A 21,944-nucleotide genomic window follows, 5' to 3' on the forward strand; every position below is an offset into this window, starting at 1 on the left:
TTATTGATATGTCCAATATTCTTCATGAAAAACATTTTGTAATTATTACAGAACATTTTTCACACAGCAACATACCATGAATCAATCACATTCATGCAAAAATTGGGCATCTCCACATGTCTCAGAAATAGCTGTATGCAGCATCTGATGCAACATTTCAACAACAACAAGTAATCAGTTGTATACTTCCTATCATCTGACACCCTCATACTCTGNCTATCTTCATTTTTGACATCAACTGTTTAGTGATCAGAAAGTAATGTATACAGCATTTTATATCCTAATATGATAGATAGGAACTCATATACATGCTATATTATGTTTTACTTAATTTGATGGAAAAAGTATATCAGTAGGAGAAGATACTGGATGAGTAGAAGTACTATAGTAATCACAATCTTCAAAGAAAAAGATGTGCAAGACAGCAAAAACTATAGAAGCATAAAACTTCTATCATATATAATAAAAATACGGAAAGAATCCTAGACAAAAGACTTAGAAATAGCTATAGAAAAAAGAGGTAGCTATAGAAAAAAAAACAGTTTGGTTTCATACCAGGAAAATCAACTGTAGCTGCTATTTTTGACCTAAAACAGACAATGGGGAAGCTTAGGATACACATGTCTCAGAAATAGCTGTATGCAGCATCTGATGCAACATTTCAACAACAACAAGTAATCAGTTGTATACTTCCTATCATCTGACGCCCTCATACTCTGGATCTTAATCCATGCAATTTTTAGTTATGAGGACACTTGATTTATTGAGGATACGTTGCAAATTTTGTAGCCTTGAAAGGCTGCAAAATTTCACAGTGCATGTGAGAAGCATCATAAAGAATCAATTATGGTCAACCACTTATCACTTTCAGGTTTTTATACTTTCAGAATAGCAGAATAGAGTACATTAAACAGTATCCTGTCAGTTTCTCTATAGCAAGAGTGTTTTGTAAAAATAAAACGTTTTTTCTTGTAGTGCCAAAAAAATGTTATAGTGAGCTTTGGTAGTAATTTTTGTTTTCAGTGCAGAACATGCAGAAGCCAGAAATTTCTGCTTGTCTTGATTAGTCATCATATAAGATTTGGTTACATTTGAACTGTTAAATTTCTCTCTAACCAGTGTTGAAAATAGGTAATTTAATTATGATCACCCAATATTCTCAATTTCTGAATGTGGCTGAAAAATAATAAAAGGAAAGAAAAAGATTAGTATCTTTCTCATGAAATTACTGACTCCATCATCATAAAATGAATTATAGATTATTACTGAAAACATATATGATAAATATGATTAATTAATAAGTATAATTGATGTTTTACCTGTGTACGCAATATCCGCAACTGAACAATGCTCTCATTGTCTTCTTCTTTACTCTTTTCTGTTGATAATTGTAAACGACCAATTAAATTGACTTTACCACGCTTCTGCAATTTGCCATTTTTTCTAGTAATTAAAAAAACGTAATTATTTTAAAAAATTCTTTATACTATAAAAATTTTAAATAAAAATATATAATTATCAATCATTAAAATTAAACATACAATTTAAATTACTATTTTGATATGTTTTTTTAAAGTTAAAAAAAATTTAAGTTTTACAGCAAAAAATGTAAGTTTAAAGCTAAAAAAGTTAAATATAAAATGTATAATATAGTTAAAAACTTATATATCTGTTGACCTCTCTATTTGTAATTATTAGATAATGATAATGATGTTACTTTTTTATTTCAGATTTTCAATATATATAATCAATTTCTATTTTTGAAATTTCTAATATTTCATTTTTCTCTAATTTTTTCTAAAGTGTAATTTAAAAAAAGGAAATTTATTTTTTTAACATTCTTTTCTATCTTCATTTTTGACATCAACTGTTTAGTGATCAGAAAGTAATGTATACAGCATTTTATATCCTAATATGATAGATAGGAACTCATATACATGCTATATTATGTTTTACTTAATTTGATGGAAAAAGTATATCAGTAGGAGAAGATACTGGATGAGTAGAAGTACTATAGTAATCACAATCTTCAAAGAAAAAGATGTGCAAGACAGCAAAAACTATAGAAGCATAAAACTTCTATCATATATAATAAAAATACGGAAAGAATCCTAGACAAAAGACTTAGAAATAGCTATAGAAAAAAGAGGTAGCTATAGAAAAAAAAAACAGTTTGGTTTCATACCAGGAAAATCAACTGTAGCTGCTATTTTTGACCTAAAACAGACAATGGGGAAGCTTAGGATAAAGTAATAGAAACTGTATTTGACTTCCATCAATATAGAGAAGACTTATGACATGTTCAGACATATAATCTGGTACAACACGAAAAACAAGAATGTGTCCAAGAAGTTTGTAAAATTAAGATAATGTGTAATGATATGTCTGCGAGAGTAGAGGTTAATTAATGTCCCATCATCTGTAGTGTGTTGTAGTGCAACAATGCAGCATACAAGCAGGTATATCAATCAAAGATTATTAGGTTTTTCTCTGCAATCATTTTTTATTTTAAGTATTTTTCATATAAAAATATAGTGGAAATCATAAATTTATAGTGCTTTTAATATTGTGTATACCCCAAATTAAAAAATCACAAATTGTTGACTGAGAGAAGACATTTCAAGAAAAATGTAGCAAGTACCTCAAATGTTTCTAGTGAAAGGAGACTGAAACGACAGATACAAACGAAGTACAAATCCAGGCAATAGCATTGTTTAAAATATTGAAAGAAAAAAAGTTTAACCCTTCACATTAATGACCAGTTTGAATCAAGTAATAATATTTGCTTTTCATTATTAATCTTTTTTTTTTCAATAAATTGTTTTTGGTATTTCTATTTGCTATTTTGTCTAAATCATGAAAAATTATCATGGTTCCAACATTTTTTATTAACGTGAAGAGGTTTCATGATAAAAGTAAGTTGAGAACTGCTGGTCTGGAATATTGTATGATAGGAAAATAACAAGTAAGTTGAAGAAGTACAATTACAGTTGTGCAACCATTCATAACCTAAGGCAGGGATGGGCAACCTGTAGCCCTTGGGCCACATGCAGCCTGCATTAATATTTTTTGCAGCCGCGTTACATAAAATATGAATAAATGTATTAATTTCCCAGTTTAAGGAAGTATGCAGCAAAAATTCAAAAAAGAAACCTGCTAACAGACTCATCAAAACTAATTTAAAACTATCAGTGACTAATATTTAACCACTAAGCAGTGAGCGACGAATATATTTGTCAAGGGCGATCGTGTGGCAGTGGTGAAGGACAAATATATACATCAAATTCTTTTGGGTGGTATCGCCAAAAACTAGCCTAAAACTACTGCAAAAAAAAAATTCACATAAAAAATGAATTATGTAACAATAAAAAAAAGACTTTTCTTTACTACACATAACTGTTTACTGTTTCAGAAAAAGATTTTCTAATGAGAAAAAAATGCGTGGAAAAACACTAAAAATTTTGCATGTTTATTCTCCAATACTAAGGAGTAGCACCATATCTGACTATTCCACTGTTGAAAGGTTAACCAAATATTTCTGATATATTACGTTTACATCGGTTCCAGAAGCTAAATTAAGTACACCCATGCTAATTTATAATTATATATGAATAAATAATTGTGATTTACTGACAATTTTTTTTTTTTCGTTTCTCTTGTATGTGGCCCACATCAGTTAAAAGTCTTGAAATGTGGCCCTTACATAGGAAAAGGTTGCCCACCCCTGACCCAAGAAACAGAGAACTTAATCCTGAAAAAGCTAACATAAAAAAAAGTAAATGGCAGTGATAATGATGTTTAGAAGAATGTAGGAGTAACAAAAGCTAATTAAAAAAAAAATGAATATATTTGAGGTTATTATTATGTGATATTGCTAACAAAATACAAGAAGGAAAACTGTGATACGTCATAAGAAGAAATGAAGGTTACCTTAGAAGGCTAATAAACATGGAGATTGGAAAAAATCAAAATAGAGAGAGACCAAGGATGCAGTGGATACACATAACTGAAGTACACAGGAAAGAAAAGAAATTGAGGAAATATATAGTTAAAAATTAGATAAAGTAGGGAAAACTCATCAAAAACAGCAAAGTTCTTGAGTGAATTTCATTTATGTTTTTAATAATTGAGTTTTGATTTAAATGTTGTAATGAAACAGGACTATTAAGCAGGCTGAAAACATTTGTATATCAAATAAAGTGTTGCTGCAATTTATCTTATGGTTTCTTATCATCATATATTTGACACTGCATTGCATTATAATTTATCTCATGTAAAATATTGAGAAATAGGTTCCCAATGTTCCCCCATCATATATCTGCATTTTGGGAATGGATTACTGGTATTAAATGAAGAATGTCATATTTAAATGTTTTTTTTAACTATTTTTATATATTTTACTAGTATTCCCCATTGTGGCCTCGCCTGCTCTTATATATATAGAACTTCAAAAATTTGAACTAATTGTTCATTAATTATTTGTAGAAAATCCACATTGTAATTTTGAAACTCCGAATAAGATTATTATTATCTTGCATGATTTTCTGCAATCTTTCAATGAGTTCCCTTTTCAAAGTTGGATTTATATTCGATTAGGCTAATATCTGGTCAGATTCAGACATGAAATAGATCTGTAAAAATTGAGGAGTGTCTTCTGGATCAGGAAGTAAACTGCAAATCAAATGATAAATGACCCTGGATTTTAAAAGTAGGCATGAAATTCCCTTCTCTTTGGCTCCAAATGATATCATTTGAAATAGTGTGTTGTACTGACTAGAATTGTTTAAGAAATGTATAGAAAGAGGATCTGTTCCTTAAATCAAATTTTTAATGAAATCAAGAGGTTCTTCAAATTGTTCAAGAACAATTTTTCCTGCAGCACAGCAACGTCCAGGAGTTTCATCATACCATTTTTTGGCAAAACAATGATCACATATTTTGATTATTTTACCTCTTTCATATCCAAATAGTCATTTTCAGGATGACAATCAAAAACTGATTTGAAACCTAAAAATTTCCTCGCTATATAAATTTGATTCTGAGCCAAATGAATTTGTTGCTCTTCCAGTCTTTGAGACTGCTCTGTGTAGATTCACATTGTCTACAATTATGAACAATAATAGCTCTAGAACTTTTTCTTCCTTTTTGTGCTCTTGCAGCTCTCAACATTATTTATCAATCAATATCAAAAATATTCACTTGAGATAAATCCAATAACTATTTCAAATATTTTGTATGATTACCTGCAGAAATTAATGCGTAACAATTCGAAAACCAGCCATAAGTACACATACTGCCATCTAGCATGACGACGTCACTCTTTTAATTCCTCAAAGATTTTGCTAATTAACTAATTATAATTTAATGTCAGTTCTTCAAATATAATAGTAAACTTCAATAATAGACTTTTCTTATAGACAGAAAGTGTTGCCATCTAGTGAAGAGAGTGAGAAATACAGACAAAAATCTGTTGCAGTTTTATTTAATTAATGAAAAATCTGTAGGTTTGATTAGTGGTTAACATTCTGGGATCATAAAGATGCTACAGTTAAAATTTGGTAACAATTGGTTCAGTAGTTTTCACGGTTAGTGGTCCCAAACGAAAAATACGTTGTCTCTTTATATAGTAGTATAGATTATTATAAATAAAATATACATACATGACAGCAAATTCTTGATTTACCCAAAACTGAGTACTATCATCAAAATCCTTTGGTGTTTTAGCATCTGGAGAACATATAAGTACCTGCCGCTTTAATTTAGGAAATGCTACTAAAGACTGAAAGTAAACAAAATATTGATTTTATTAAAAAGATAAAAATGTTTTCTTAGAATTTCATCAGTTAACATTTTTCTATAAATTTTTTTATTTTCTTCTGTAATATTTCAGCAAAATTTAAAATAATTTAAGTTTTAAACTGTTAATGTATAGTTATGTAAACTTACCCATAGAGTTCTTCTAAGTTCTGCATCTGGCAATTCGGTTGCTAATCTTAAATTTTCAAATGATATTCTATCATTTGGTCTTTGATTCCAAGCAAATAATACAGCCATTTGGAATGTAGTAACATCCAAGTCAAATTTTCCAGCTATATTACTAAATGCAATCTATAAGAATAATATTATTAAATGATAAAAATCTATAAAAAATAAAACAATCCTAATTATTACATATTTTTACTATTAAATATGCAATATTTAACTAAATAAAAATATAGTTTAGTCTTTGTATTCTTTTCCTATTTATATTAGATATCAAACTACCATAACTATCTTATAGGAAACAATAGTTTGCTATTTCTTTTTAATTTTGAATTAATTACACATCAAAATATTTTCTAATAAGTTATAAGTATGCTGAGATTAAGTATATAACTTTTGAAAAGAAGATTTAGATAAGTTTCTATATATTGTCTATAAAAAATTAAATTATTAATGTAATGTTTTAATTCTATGATTTCATCTTTATAATCCATGTAAATAGTAAAATATTTAAGAAATATAGATAGAAACTTATCTAAATCTTTTGGAAGACATTACATTTCACCTTAGTAATTTTATGTATCATCAGTCATTGACATCACTGAAAATTTTAGAAGTTTCAGATCAAGTTAGGATTAAAATGTTTATAAAAAATATAGACTTTTTATTCCAAAATAAAATAAATTTTTTCCATTATCAGAGACATAACATTCAGATTCTAATCAACTTTAAGATTTATTAGCTGAATTTATAAATAATTATAAAATTAGAAAGATATTTAGAATATATTTAAAAAGGAATATAAATTTGTGACAATAAAACAAACAAAACTCGGGTATTTCTCCATTTCTCCTACTTGCAAAAAAAACTAAATTTAGATGTAAATTATAAGATAATCTATTTAATGAATGTTCAATTTTTCATCTAAAGAATTATATATAGAAAAGTATGAACTGTATGAAAAATGCTATTTCAATAAACAGGCTATTTTAGTTTAAATCCTTTCTTGAAAATTTAAGTAACATATTCATGATATATTTAAAATACGAACAAGTTGAGAAAATTATAAATGTAGACAAGGTACAAATATTCCATTCCATTTAGCAATTTGAACTAATGTAATATATCAAATCTATTGTAAAATATGAAATTTAAAGATGGTAAGTTGACCAGTTGCTTTTCAATCTATCTTAAACCAAATATTGAAATATCAAACTGAATATATTCTTTCCATTTCCTAAGATATTATCTATCTAATAAACCATTTTTATGGAAGTGACTATGACATTCTATTTTCACAGAGTATTTGTATATTTTTGTGTTTGCAGACCTAGATGAAAAATGAATTGTAATTAAACAGGGTATAATAGAAATTTACAAATTCCAAATCTTGTAGAAATTTAATTTCATTATTTCTGTGAATGTTTTATTTTTTACAGTAGTTATTAAGTCAACTCTAGCAGCTTAATATCAATTGAATTTAATATTAATATTGTTTACATGACTTATTTTTGTTATTGGCAGATGATTAGTCCTCTATATTTATATTCTATTTATGTTTATCACAATCAAAAATTTTAATTAAAGAGAAATACAGTGGAACCTCTCTTAACGAGCATAATTTGTTCCAGAATCTTACTTGTAATGCGAAAAACTAGTTAAGTGAAACAATTTTTCCCATAGATATTAATGTAAAGTAAGATAATGCATTCCATGTCGAAAAAATACTCAAATGTTTTATGTATAATGTTTATTCAAAGAAAATTACACAATATACATTGTTAAGAAGCATAAATCATCTTCATCTTTTCTTCTAGCATGGAATGAACCAACCTGGAATGCAAATTCGATTTGCAGAAAACAAAAAAAATCAGATAACAGATAATATATCTGATAAACACACCAAACGATATGCCAAATTCTTGGGCTATGTAAAGGCTATAATTAAATATTAGAAATTAATTAATTTGACTAGAAGTAGGCAATTATGCTGCCATTTCGTATTAAATTTAATAATTATAAATAATTAATTTTTAATTTAGACATTTTTAAAATTTAATTTGGAATGGTCATTAAATTTAGTATGAGATGGCATGTTTATTATAAAACGGGCTATGATTGTAGATGTTTATATGTAATATCTGTGAACACAAGTTTGGAAAAATGTGTGATCATGAGCAACACTAAGATGCTAGCAGAATGAGTGCTAAACACAGACTGATGGAGCATGCGCACAATCCGGAATTTTCCCTCTGCTTATCACTCATAATGCCAAACATTGCTTGTTAAGCAAGTCAAGATTTTTAAAATTTGTTTTGCTCATTATGCAAATTAAAAAATATGTAGAAAAGACTAAATCTCTATTTTTAAATCTCTTTATGTTGTTTATTTTATAAGTTTTTGTGAACAAATTGAAAATAACTTTAAAATCCTTGCATTACAATCTATCTATCATAATCAAACATATATAACAAGCAGATAAGCGTGGCATTGCTTGGGCAAAAAAATAAAAACGACAAAGATTAAGCATTGCACGTTGAATAATTGTAATATTGACCAAAATAATGTAAAAATCCTACATAAAGAAAAAGAAACTTATCACAGAAAATTTAAAGAGAGTATAGAAATTATAAAAAATAAACATTGTATAAATAAAAACTTAAGTTTAAAAATTAACGAGAATTGGCTAAAAATACTGTAAAAGAATTTGGAAAGAAAAATTATTTGAAAAAAAGGAGAATTTTTGGAAAATAAAAAGGAAAAAATTCAAAATACTTTTAGAGTACTATTTAAAAGAAATACGAAACATAATTAAAACTTGCCTACCAGAAACCATATGATTATGTAAATCATCATAGAATGAAACGCCTCTAGAATCGAAGAGTTGAAAGAACAAAATTAAGAAAGTGAAGTCTAGTTACTTCGTATCGATATAAATACTAAAGAAGAAAAAATGTGATAGAAGCTCATTAGATACAAAGAGGATAAGGACAGGAGAATTATAGGGAACATACGGAAAAAGAAGAACTCTGCCATATGTCCATTGTAATCCTTTGTGACACCTCAAGAACTCTACTGTGACTAAGTACGTAAGAAAAAATCCTGTATATTGTTAATACCTACATGTTAAGTACACTAATTGTGTTGTTTTTATAGTCTTCAAAGTATAGTAGAGTTTAAATAGGACAATCTGTGTCTGAAGCATGAAGAAGTAAGATTAAATCTTCAACCTAGTATCTGAAATAATCAAGTATATAGAGTATGATTCCCGTTCAAGGAAAAAAATACATCCAGAGAAGGAATTTACTTAGAAAATGGTATGTTATGTCTTACTTGTATATACCAACGAAATATACTTTTATTTTTGTCGTTTTTTAATTCATATGTCGGGTTATAATATGTATATAATTAGTTTTTATATGTTTTAGTTGACTGAGGAGGGGCAAAAACAGAGCCCGAAATGTGTGTAGAAACGCGTCTCAACAAAAAGCTGGAATAAATGAATGAGTTATGCCATGTGTTGATTACTGTGCTACATTGCAGTTTTTAAACAGATCAACAAAAGCTTGAATAAATGAATGAGTTATGCCATGTGTTGATTACTGTGCTACATTGCAGTTTTTTAAACAAAGATTAAGATCGATTATTTTGTACTTCTAACCCTTCTATTATATTATATTTTAGTATTTGATTTATATAACTACAAAGATTTATCTTAAGCAAGGGTTTATCACACCAATCTAACACATTTTAAAAATTCTTTAAGTTGTGTGCAGTAGAGAAATAAAGAATTTTTAAAATGTGTTAGATTGGCCATTGGGTATGATAAACTCTTACACAAAATAACTTTTGTAGTTATATAAATCAAATACTATAACATAACAAACATTAAAACAAAAACCATATAAAGAGTTTGGTTATTTCAGCCTACCATTATCATGTTTATTGCAATACTCAGATGGTACAAAACGACACAGTTTCATTGATGAAGTAGACATCAATTTTAAAATTTGATATCAAAAATTTTTAAGATATCATATTTCTTTCCTAATGTTAGCTCTAAGAAACCGTACCATTCACAGCCAAATATTAAATGGTAATATGCCAATGAATCAAATTCACAAAAAACGAACCAAATATTTAAACTTGGCACCCTCAAAAACCACTTAAAACATATTTTGTGCAAGCTGGTAATCTCTTATTTAATTTTCCTATTCGAATGCTATCATACTGCTGATCCAATAGAAAGAAAAGACTGTTGCAGAAGAGGGTTGAAATAATTAGACCAAAAGTAGTCGTTGACCTCCTCCTGGAAGAGAGGATAATCAAGCCTACTAATTAATACTGGTCTACTATTAATATTTGAAAAGTGATCCATGTTAGATAGGTTATGATGGCCCTGCATGTGATCGAAGTTGCTAACCTTAACATCCAGAAAACTTCATATGATTTGTTTAAATAAAAATAATCTTATAAAAATGAAAGAATAATTGATATTTTTATAATAATAATTTTGTATGATGATAAAGTTTTTATATTTTTTCAACAGATTGTATAAACTATGTGGGAAGTATGTTCTCATAAATATCACATTTATAGAAAAATTACTGGGCTACAGTTTTTAAAAAATGTAGACCTATAAATTCCAACTGCTGTCCATCTGCCTGTCTATTCTTCCTTAATCTCAAGAAAGGAGTTAGATGGATAAAAGTTGAGACCAGATATGTAAAGCTTAGGGGCAGGAGGCTCAGATTAACTATATATAAACTTCTGGTTTGAACTGGAAGTCATGTTACTTCAATTCAAAATTTTCCCCTGAACAAAGTTAGATAGATAACTGGCACAACTCTATTGCTAACATGAAAAGTATGATGTACTATCACTAAACAAGACACCACTAAAAGAATTGAGAACATTGTGATGAAAAATTGCAGCCCAGCATTGTGATGATGTCACTATAAATAATCACTTATTAGAATTAATTTGGTTTATTTGGTTATGGCAATGTGACACATGATCAATCTGCCAAGGGGGATGCATCTCAGGAAGACTTTTATGGGAAGCTGGACTCTATTAAGGTTTTACTAATGCAAAGAAAATCTGAAAAACTCCACATGGCCACCACTGGCTAGGTGGAGTTTTCCAAGGTGGAAAGCATCACCAACAAAGTTTTCTATGTTGGTGATGCCTGTACCTACAACTAACTAACTATCAGTGTTTGGTGATTTTATCCACTCAGCTACTGGAGGGCTCTTATTAGAATTAAAAAAGTATTATTCAGAAATGAAAAAAACTTGAGTTGTTAGATGTGGAAAATTAAACACTTATAGACTTTTCATAGGAAAACGCTTTCAATTCCATGCAGACAAATGCTATACGATACCTGTCACAGTAATTAAGTCAATATAATATATATATATATATTTTAAAACTATATCCTTTTTATAAGAATTATATTTAGTTTATTATTTTATTAAATTTTTTGCCAATATATGGCACTGTGTGTAAAGCCAGCAAATTGAATGTAGATAGAAATTTATTGATGTATAGAAATTGAATCGATATTTTGGGTGGGATATATGACATTATTTAAATTAGAAGTATGTGAACGTAACTGCCAAGTTTCATAGCAATTGTTGAATGCCTAAGACTATATAGCGTACAAACAAACAAACATTCTCATTTATATATATATATATATAGATATGATGATGATGATGAATAATAACAGAGATGAAGAGATTACTTAATTATGGCATGTTTTTTCTGCATTTGTTCTCTTTCATTTTTTGCATTGCTACTTACAATTTTCAGTCAATATAATGTTTATCAGTCATTTTCACTTTATATATAAATATATTATTCATATTAATTATATATTTTTTGAAAATATAATAATTATTAAAGATAAAAAGGTTTACAAATACCTTCAACTTTCTAATCTAATCTAACAATTAAATAATTACATATTTTTATAAATATCTCTTACTGTTCCATTTGACATGTGATGATACCACTGTAGTTTTCGACCATTGTGCTTATGTCTATAAAATTCTTCTACTTCAGGAATAAAATCTTCTAGTTCTAATGGTAAAGATACCTGTACACGCTCACTACCTCTTGCCCAAGCACCAGCATTTAAAATCTTAATATTTATAGAATCTAATAAAAAAAAAAAGAAAAACTATATTTTAACAAATAATTAAATACAAAATTGATTAATAATCAGAGATGGAAAAAAAATAGTTAAAGAATTTTTTTAAAATCACTCAATTATATAGTAAAATAAATTTTATTTTATAAACATTTTTATTTTCAATATAATGTACAAACTAATCTAAAATTATAAATTTTAAAATTAATTGTAAAAGTCTAAACTATCTAAAATTTGGGAAAGTTCCATTAACCTAATGCAAATTATACAGACAAATTGTCATAAACATAAGAGATGGAAATTGTTAAATATTACATGAACTTCATGAAATTGATTCAATATTCTGCCAATTAATCTATAATCTGATCAAACATTTCTCACAAGTTTGAATATTTAGGGAAGGCTGGGGAATCCTGTATAAGCAGACATGAAATAATCTAAAACATAAAAGATTGGCAGCACATTGTATCATGATTCCTCTCAGCCATGTAGTAGTGACATTGTTATGTTTGTGTATTTTCATCCGTGTTTTGTGCAGCTGAAAATCTGCTGTTTTTGAAAGATTTTACTCTTCAGTTAAGTATTTATCATATGTATTATGTTAACTTTTTAGATATCTCTCTGAATTTGAATAATAATGTGCTTTGTGCTATTTATTTATCATATATCAAAATGTAGATAGGATAATGTGTGCCTTTCCAAAACTGATTAGAGTTAAACATGATGATTTAGGGCAACTGCAGACAGCTTATAATGCATGGATTTGGCTCAGGGTTCAAATTCACTTTATATTTACTTGGTATTTTTAAAATATTCTACAATTTTAGGTTCAGGATCTGCTCCTGTCCATGGCAACCTAAGATTACAGTAATTTAATATTTGAGATGTTAATTTCCCTTTTTTATAAACTGACAAATTTATTGTATTTCAATTTCTGATGAATATGTATAAATAAGTTATATTTCATTTCTTTATTTTCTTTGTCTGAAAAATTTTGGGCACTTTCTAGCTGTCTGTTATTGCCCCAGGTACTGTCATTTTCCCTACATATCAAATTACCAGTTCAGAGATTTTAATTACTGTTTTTTTCATATATATAACTGTTTCATGTATAATCACCATCAGTTATCTATGCTAAAAGACAATTTAAAAGGGTTCTGGGTTATATATCAATTTTAAATTGCATTTTCAAACTATACTTATGAAGCCATTACTACTTGTCAATACGGAGAAAGCTATATACTGACAAATACTCCAAATTTATTGGCATTTGTGGAATTAAATTAACTCAAATAATAAGATACTGATTTTGATTTCCAACATCCTATACTCATATTTATATTTTTATCATATTTTTCATTTATAATAAATAAATCTATATAAAAATCAATAATTGCTAAAAAGATGACCACCATTTAAATAAACAAATACTTAACAAAACAAAACATTAAAAAAATTGTAAAGTTATGTACAGTGGTGCCTCGTACAACATACTTAATCCATTCCAGGTGCATGTTCGTTAAGTGAAATGTCCGTTATATGAAATGCATTTCCCATAGAAATACATGTTAAAACATATAATTCGTTCCACTGCATAAAATAACCGTACTGTACCATAAAAAATGAAAATGGAGCATACACCAATTATGCCGGGTAGTCAGATGTTGTGAGGAGGAGGTGGAAGAACACTTTCTTTACACATTCATACAGATACAGACTTTTTACACATTGCAGCGGGTCTTTTTTTATTGTTTTTTAATCAAAGTCAGATTCAGGAGAGGCTACCGGAACTTGCAGGGTCAACTTCTCTTGTTCCATCCTTTGTTTTTTGCCCGCTGGTTTCTTGAAAAACATGACCAAGGTGGTCTGTTTCTCTTTCTTCTTTAACACCTGTCGGAAATGACGGACAAAGGTGTCATCGTAGAGATCATTGATCCTGTTGGCCTCAGCTCTGTTTGGATAATGAGTGTTGGTAAACTCCTGAACCTCTCCCCATTCGACAAGAAAGTTTTTGTCAACTTTCACTCCTGATGATTTCTTGCTTTGTTTCAATTGAAATCACCTTTCTGTTTTTTTAGAAGCCATGATGCATTATAAATGACTTAACTTGCCAGATTATATGATACGAATAATTCTTTATTAATTAAGATCACTAAACACTTCTACGAGCTACTCTCGCTCCGTTTGTTTTTTACAACCTCTTTTCGTCCCGCCACCTCGGCATCTACACAATTACATTTCGTTTATTTGAATCGTCAACATATACTGTATTACATTACATTTAATGTTTATTTAAATCATCAACATATATTACATTACATTTCTACTTCAGATATACTAATAATACATTCTAATAATACTAATATATCCTAAAAATAGCAGATTGTCATTGGCAACGGCAAAAGAGTGGAAACATCATTCGCACTTATTCGAAAAAAGTCCATTGTTCGTCTCACGTAACTGCCAAACGGAAAGTCCGTTGTTCGCAGCAAGTCTGTTGCTCGAGTCACGTAACGGTCAAACAGAAAGTCCGTTATTCGAGGCGTACGTTATACGAGGCACCACTGTATTTTATTTAACCTTCTGATACAGGAAATATTTTTAAATGTTACTATTTCAGAATTCCCAAAATAGAAAATGTTTTAAAATGGGGAATATATTAGATATCAGAGTGAAAGTTATAAAGAAATTATATAGGTACAAAGTTATATTTTAAGTTAAATTATTAAAAATGAGTCAAAATAAATATGTTATTATTATTATTATGTGTTGGGTTTAGTGGGTTATACTCGGTACACACCGGTGGCTGTGTACTATGCCGGACCAGAGTCTCTTAAGGATCGTTTCCCGGTTAAGGGATCTCTTTCCCTGCCCCGCCAGATTGGCACCACAGGGTTGAGAGACTATGTCTTTCCTTCGTCATTGACTTGTGGCAATTCTGCCGCTAAAACCTTTAAACGACAAAGCTTTGGGCCCTGTTGAACGTCCGGTTTCCCGGCCGCGGAACTAGGCCCTAGCTCGCTAACGTGACATAGCTTTTAGGGTGTACAGCTGAAACTGCACTTTATTCCACTAACTAATTATTTTCCACTGACTAATAGATCATTTATTCTTTAGGTATTTTTCCGGACGGCGGGGTCCCCTTCCCTACAAGTAAGAGGAAACCCAACCCAGTGCGTCCACTAGGTACATAGATCATAAGTTTATGATCATTTCCATCAATTCCTTTAGTTTCATTAAGTTTCCTTTACTAGCTGCTAACGTTCGAAGTACTTGTTCAGGCAGCCGAGACCAGTTGACTTGGTCGGCCCCTCGGCGGAAAGCCTCTGTAAGAGGACAGTCAAGTACGTAATGTCTCGTGTCCCCGCGAGAACTCCCACAGGAGCAGCTACCATCTCCTTGCCCAAAGCGGGACTTGAAATGGGGAAACCTCCCGTGGCTGGTCAGTATTTGAGTCGTGAGCCTATTGCAACACACCGGAGCCAGGCCAACTACAGGCACGAAGGCGTAGGTTGACCTACCTACCTTACTTTGATTCCAGCGCTCTTGCCAGATGTTCATCGATCGTTTCCGCAAGGTACCTTTGATATAAACTGCTGAGGGTTCAACCGTCCTCGTTATAAATGGACTGCTAGCTCCCGCCTTTGCTAGCTGATCAGCACGCTCGTTACCCAGGATCCCGGTGTGGCCTCGGACCCAACACAGAGTAACTTGTCGTGCGTGCCTTGCCCTCAGCACCTCGCATCTGATCTCGTGTACCAGCGAATCGCGGTGGTACCCGTCGTTCAAAGCCTGTAGCGACGACTGGCTATCAGAGTAAACTGTGACAGGCTCTGGACCCGGATGTAATAGGATCCACTGGGACGCCCACCCCAAGGCCACCAGTTCTGCCTGAAACACGGACGCCTCCTCATTCAGTCTGACCGACTGTTCGTACACTTGCACTCCGTTACAGAAAACACAAAATGCGGCACCTACTAAGCTGCCGTCTTTTGAGCCATCGGTGTATATTTCAACACCCGTACCAGTCGGTTCACCGACTTCCCAGCCGAGTCCAATCCGTTGGGTCGGATGGACTTTGAAAACATCTACTCTCTCCCTAAGTCTGGCTGGGTACTTCCGATTACAATGCGTTGCCTCTAGTCCTTCTACCGTGGTTCTGTAGAAGGCCGCCTCTTGGCTGACTACCAAGGGCAGCGGGAGCATCCCGGCCAAGACCAGGGCCGCGTCCGTAGACACAGTTCTGTAGGCTGTCGTGATCCGCAGGGCAGCGGGCCTTTGGATCATGAGCAGCGTCCTGCTCATTTTGACGTTGGCGGTATCCTTCCACCAGACTCCACAGGCATAGCAGATGACTCGCTCCACACACCTCTTGTAGATGGTGCGGAGCGCTTCTCCACCTAAGCCATAATCCTAATCTCGCTAGTCTTGATAGTGCTGCTATCATGAGGTTCGTCCTTTCACGGACATTCCTCAGATGGGGCGTCCAGCATAGTGTCTGATCGATGGTAACACCGAGGTACTTAATCTCGCTCACCCTTCTGATGGGGTTTCCTCGGATCCGGTATATTGGTCGGCGGGCCAACACTCCAGTCCGGGCCACCGTCAGGGCCTCCGATTTCTCGGGGCTGAAAGAGAGCTTGTGCAGCTCTCCCCAGCGAACGAGTTGTTCTATTGGTTCGTTGCCACGACTCTCCATGTCGCTACGGCTGTAACCGGCAACTACTAACAACAGATCGTCTGCATATGCCTGCAGCTGGACATCGTCCGGAAGGACTAGTCGCAGCGCCGTGTCCGCTAGAATGTTCCAAAGCAAAGGCCCGATACAGGATCATTGGGGACAGCCCCTCTCCAGTATCTTCGTATGTCTTGCACTCGGTGTCTCGTAGATTACCTCGCGGTCGCTCAGGAAACTCCTGGAAAGCGATACAAGGGTGGTCGGCAGGTTCGCCTTCCTCAGTTCACCCACAATGGATGGCCACCAGACATTGTCAAAAGCCCCTGCGACGTCCATCGAAACAAGCGACGTGTGGAGGCCCTGCTGGCGGTTCTGGCGAACCAGAGAAACCGCATGATGTAACGCCTGGCAGGTAGACAAGTCCGGCCGGAACCCATATTGATGTGGGTGTAACAGCCCTTTCCGCTTAAGTGGTAATATATTCTGTCGCTAAGGATTCTATCAAGAACCTTCCCTAGGACTGGCAAGAGACTGATCGGTCTATAAGACTTCGGTTCATCCTTCGGGCGCCTTTCCTTATGAATAAACACAAGTCGCGCCCGCTTCCACAGTACTGGGAAGTGACCCAGTTGCAGACACTTCTGATACAGCTCACGGAGCATGCCAGGACATTCATGCTGCAGAACTTGTACCATTTCGGCCGTGATCCCATCAACGCCAGGTGCCTTCCTCTTCCTCAGCGTGCCCATGACATGGACTACTTCAGATTTGGACACCGGCACGGGTAACTCGGCCTCAAGAACGGGCAACTCCGCGTCACTTCGAAGCCGCCTCTGTTCTTCGGTATCATCGGTCCGCTCATCGCACGGAAAGTGCGAGCGGAGCAGCACCTGTATCGATTCCTCCTGTGTGGAGGTTAGGGTACCATCAGGCTTTTTCATGGCCCCCAAGACTGTACTACACTTGAGTTTGCCCACCGCTAGCTTGTAGGGTAGACAGAACGGATTATTGTCACTAACTTCCTTACAGAAACTGAGCCATGAGGTCTTTTTCGCATCGTTCAATTTGCGCTTGTACTCAGCGTTGGCCCTCTGGAACTCCAGTTTCCTGGTAGCCCGAAGGTCATTGTCCCTGCACCGTTGAAAGCGTCGGCGGAGCGCCCTCACACGCTTCTGAAGGACACTCAGTTCCTGGGTCCACCAGGAAACTGACCGGTGATTGTGGGGCCGCCTTTGCGCGAGTGTGCAGTCTCCTGCTCCTCTGACCGCATTGGTTAAGTTTGCAACCACATCCTCCAGATCCTCGACACTCTCAACCTTAGAGACTTGAGTGGCAATATCGGCTGTCTTTTCCTTGAGGCATTTGCTAAAACGATCGCGGTTTCCGGCGGTCAGCAGAGTCAAGGCATAGCAACCAAAACAAAACTAAAGTTAAATAAGTGTGTCAGTGTGTGTGTCTGTATTCAGGAATTTCCTAACAATGTGGCATGTATTCAATATAGTGGCCTTCTGTAGTGTGATGTATGTATTTCTACTCAATTGTAATTATTATTATTATTATGTTGAGTTTAGTGAGTTTTACTCGGTTCACACCGGTGGCTGTGTACTATGCCGGACCAGAGTCAAGGCATAGCAACCAAAACAAAACTAAAATTAAATAAGTGTGTCAGTGTCTGTNTATGAGTTTAAAACAAAAAAAAAAAAAAAAAATTTGTAGGAAGAATGTTTAACAAAACAACAACTCAACAAGATGATAAGACAATAATAAAAATGAGCAAAAAACTATGATAATTCTATTAATTATAATTTAGAATTTATTTTTTAAAACTTAAAAACTTTAATTCAAACATTTTGTGAACCACCGGGGAGGTTGGAGGTCTCCCTTTCCGGTGACAGGTTGTTAAACCTGCTCACTGTCAAGATGGCTTAAATGTTTCTTCTTCCCTATCCCGTGGTAACAAGATTTAATTGTTCGGATCGAGTGGAGGAGGGAGGAGGGCTGTCGGTAAGGTGACAGGCGATATACGAGTAAAATGAGAACACCAATTTAACAAGAAAACAATGATTTATTAGCTATCTACATAGATGGTACAATAACTATTATCAAGGGAAATTTCTGAGTCCCTAAAACACAAAGGGCCAAGAGAGAGTTCACAAAAATTTGTTTCATACCTCTTTATATCTTTAAATATTCTTGAGGAAAAAGTTTATGATATCCAACGGGTTCCAAACTGATAGGATAAGGATAATAATTTCACAGGACACAATATATCGATAGAACACAGTATATCAATAGGGCACAATATTTGAGGAAATTGTAGTTGGTGGCTGATGAGCGACTCCCCCGAGAGGGGGAAGCAAGTGGCTTTTATAGTTTCGTCATGGGAGAATGGTCATGTGACCAATTGTTGTGAGGTAAAAGGTACTCGGATGGATCAAAGTTGTCCCCGGGACCATGCTAACTATCAATTTTGGAGTTGGAATGTGGGATTATTTTCGAAATGGACGGATGTTTACTTTGAACAAAAGGGGAGATTGGCATTTTTCCCTTTTTTAAGTTAGATTTTAGTTTAGGGTTAAAGGAGAATTAATTGGGGGTTTAGAAAAATGCGGGATATTAATCGGAAAATTCAGTAAAAATTCCGGATTTCACAATTTTATAAATAATTTTTAAATTACATAAATATTTTATGATTGACTGAAACAACTAAATAAAAGCAACAATCATCAATATGAAATGCTGATAATAGGAAAATTCTATAATTGGTATATAATAGGATTTTTAACCAAGATGACTGATCTTTAGAGTATCTTCCAATGCATTTCTAGTCATGTTACTAGTAGCATATATAAATTATTTTAATTCCAATTTTTTTCTGCATATATATAAATAAAATAAGCATTGAAAAACATCACACTTAGCTAATCAGAATCAAAGTTTTACCTATGGCACCATTATCTGCTTCTGCCATACATACACATCTAACTTCACACTCCAGAAAACTGGAAGATGACCATTATTTCTCTCTTGCTTTGAAGATTTAATTGATGATTCTAAGTACTTATAAATCATTTTGATTTAAAAGTTTAAGTCTGTTTATATTTTGATAATCTATACTATTATTATAAAGAGGTAATGTTTGTAAGTTTGTATGTAGGGGTAATCTCTGAAACTACTCATCCGATTTCAAAAATTCTTTCACCAATATTTAGAATAGAACTTCAGGGTGGACCTAGGCTGTATATTATTCCGTTAAACATTCATATAAATTAAAAGATATCATCTAGGGTTAAGGCTTTTATGTCCAACAGATGGTGCTACCAGTATGACAACCTAAGTTTGCTTTTCTGTGAGGATGAACTAAAGCAGATCATCTTCTATCTATCTACATAAATAAAAATGTAATGTTCATTTGTTCCTACCGATTCCTTTGAAATTTTGACACAATGCTGCATTTGAATACGCACGTGTTTTTATATAATAGATGTGTCAAAATCCACCCTGAGGGGAGAAGGACAGGATTAAGGCTTACCGTAAAGAACTCTGCTTCTATTTATACTATTTTAGATGAGTTTTTTTCGTTTTTGATTGCGTTTTAATCGGGTACATCAACAGAATATACACTAAAAAGGGATTTTTCGATATTACCCCCGCAGGGGAGAGGGACAGGATTAAGGCTTACCATGAAGCACTTGGCTTCTATTATACTATTTTAGATGCGGTTTTTTGCGTTTTTGATTGCATTTTAATAGGGTACGTCAAGAGAATGTACACTAAGAAGGGATTTTTTGAAAAATTCCCCCATGGGAAAGTGTTATACATTTATAATAGATACATTTTGAGCCACAACAACACGTGGCGGGGTCTGCTAGTATTTAATAAATCTATAACTACTAAACATATATCAGTTTCATGTTTATAATTGTTTCAGATGAAAATGATTCTTATTCCAGACACTAATGGCAGCAGGGCATCCAGTTCTGTTAAAATGCATTTCTATTTTACCTTTTAAAATTTACTTTCTTAATTTTTTAAAGTAATTTCTTAATTAAAATTTCTTCTTAAATATCTGTCTCATGCATAGCCAATCAACACTAATAATATAAAATAATTATGTTTTATTAACAAATGTACATTTCTAAAGAACTAGGTAGCCAATAGTTCAATCAATATTAACTCATTTATAATTAAAATTTTAAAAGCATGCAAATTTATAAAACAAAAATTAATGAAATTTCTAAAAAATTAAAATAAATTTAAATTTGATTATCTTTTCTGTAAAATAATACTGAAACAATTTCAATAGTTATGTCACAAAAGAAAAAGGAGTTTCAATTAATTAAAAAAAGCATAATTAAGGGATCAAAAACACAAAATTATATAAATACTAATAAATTAATAACTATTAAAAATAATTATAAAACTAAAACTAAATTAATACTAAATAAATTAAACCTAAAAATAATAATTAAATTTAAAAATAAGAACATAATTAAAACTATGGCTTTTATACTGAAACCAAAACAAAATTAAAAATATTATAAATAGCATAAAAAAAATTAATAAATGTATTACATAAATAGATAACATTAATTACAAATATGTCAATGATTGTAAAAAAAGGAGTATACATTATAAAGGGTCATTTTTGATAAATTATTGCTTTTAACATCAACTGATTTAAATTCTTCATCGAGAATCCTATTTTTTTTTAACTGAAATAACATAGTGCATGAAGCAGATATAAGTTCTTTCTGAATCAACAGTACTTTTACAATAAGGACAAAATCTATTATTAGAAATTTCCAAATGATTGCCCTTCTTCATAATACAAAATTTATTCAGACACAACTGCATAATGAAACTTTTAACAAGATAGCTTAAATCATAATTTAGATAATACCTGGTTTGCCACTGAATGCTCAATCATAAATATAGCCTCGATACATTGACAAATAAGACAGTCTTGGTTCCACAGCTGATTAAATTTAACTTGTATTATCTCATTCAGATGGGTTCTCAATAAAGAATGAGATTGGTTCAAAAAAATAAAGGAATAACCCAAGTCATTAAATATTTTATGAACTGAAGCAGCCCAATTTCTTCTAGCAGATTTCTCCATCTTTAATA

General features: G+C 32.3%; 1 protein-coding gene across 1 annotated transcript in view; it reads right to left on the reverse strand.

Moving 5' to 3' along the window:
• LOC111638937 (cullin-5-like) overlaps nucleotides 1-21,944 on the reverse strand; it is a 39,371-nt gene that overhangs the window by 2,047 nt on the left and 15,380 nt on the right. Inside the window, exons 6-9 of the mRNA XM_023384721.1 lie at nucleotides 11,972-12,144; nucleotides 5,947-6,108; nucleotides 5,661-5,779; nucleotides 1,320-1,443 (exon numbers count right to left, since the gene is read on the reverse strand). Coding sequence (XP_023240489.1) covers nucleotides 1,320-1,443; nucleotides 5,661-5,779; nucleotides 5,947-6,108; nucleotides 11,972-12,144 — 578 coding nt within the window. The remainder of the gene's footprint in view (nucleotides 1-1,319; nucleotides 1,444-5,660; nucleotides 5,780-5,946; nucleotides 6,109-11,971; nucleotides 12,145-21,944) is intronic.

The sequence above is a fragment of the Centruroides sculpturatus genome, unplaced genomic scaffold, assembly GCF_000671375.1.
Source record: "Centruroides sculpturatus isolate CEXI.00-Female unplaced genomic scaffold, Cexi_2.0 scaffold1224, whole genome shotgun sequence".
Taxonomy (NCBI): Eukaryota; Metazoa; Arthropoda; class Arachnida; order Scorpiones; family Buthidae; genus Centruroides; species Centruroides sculpturatus.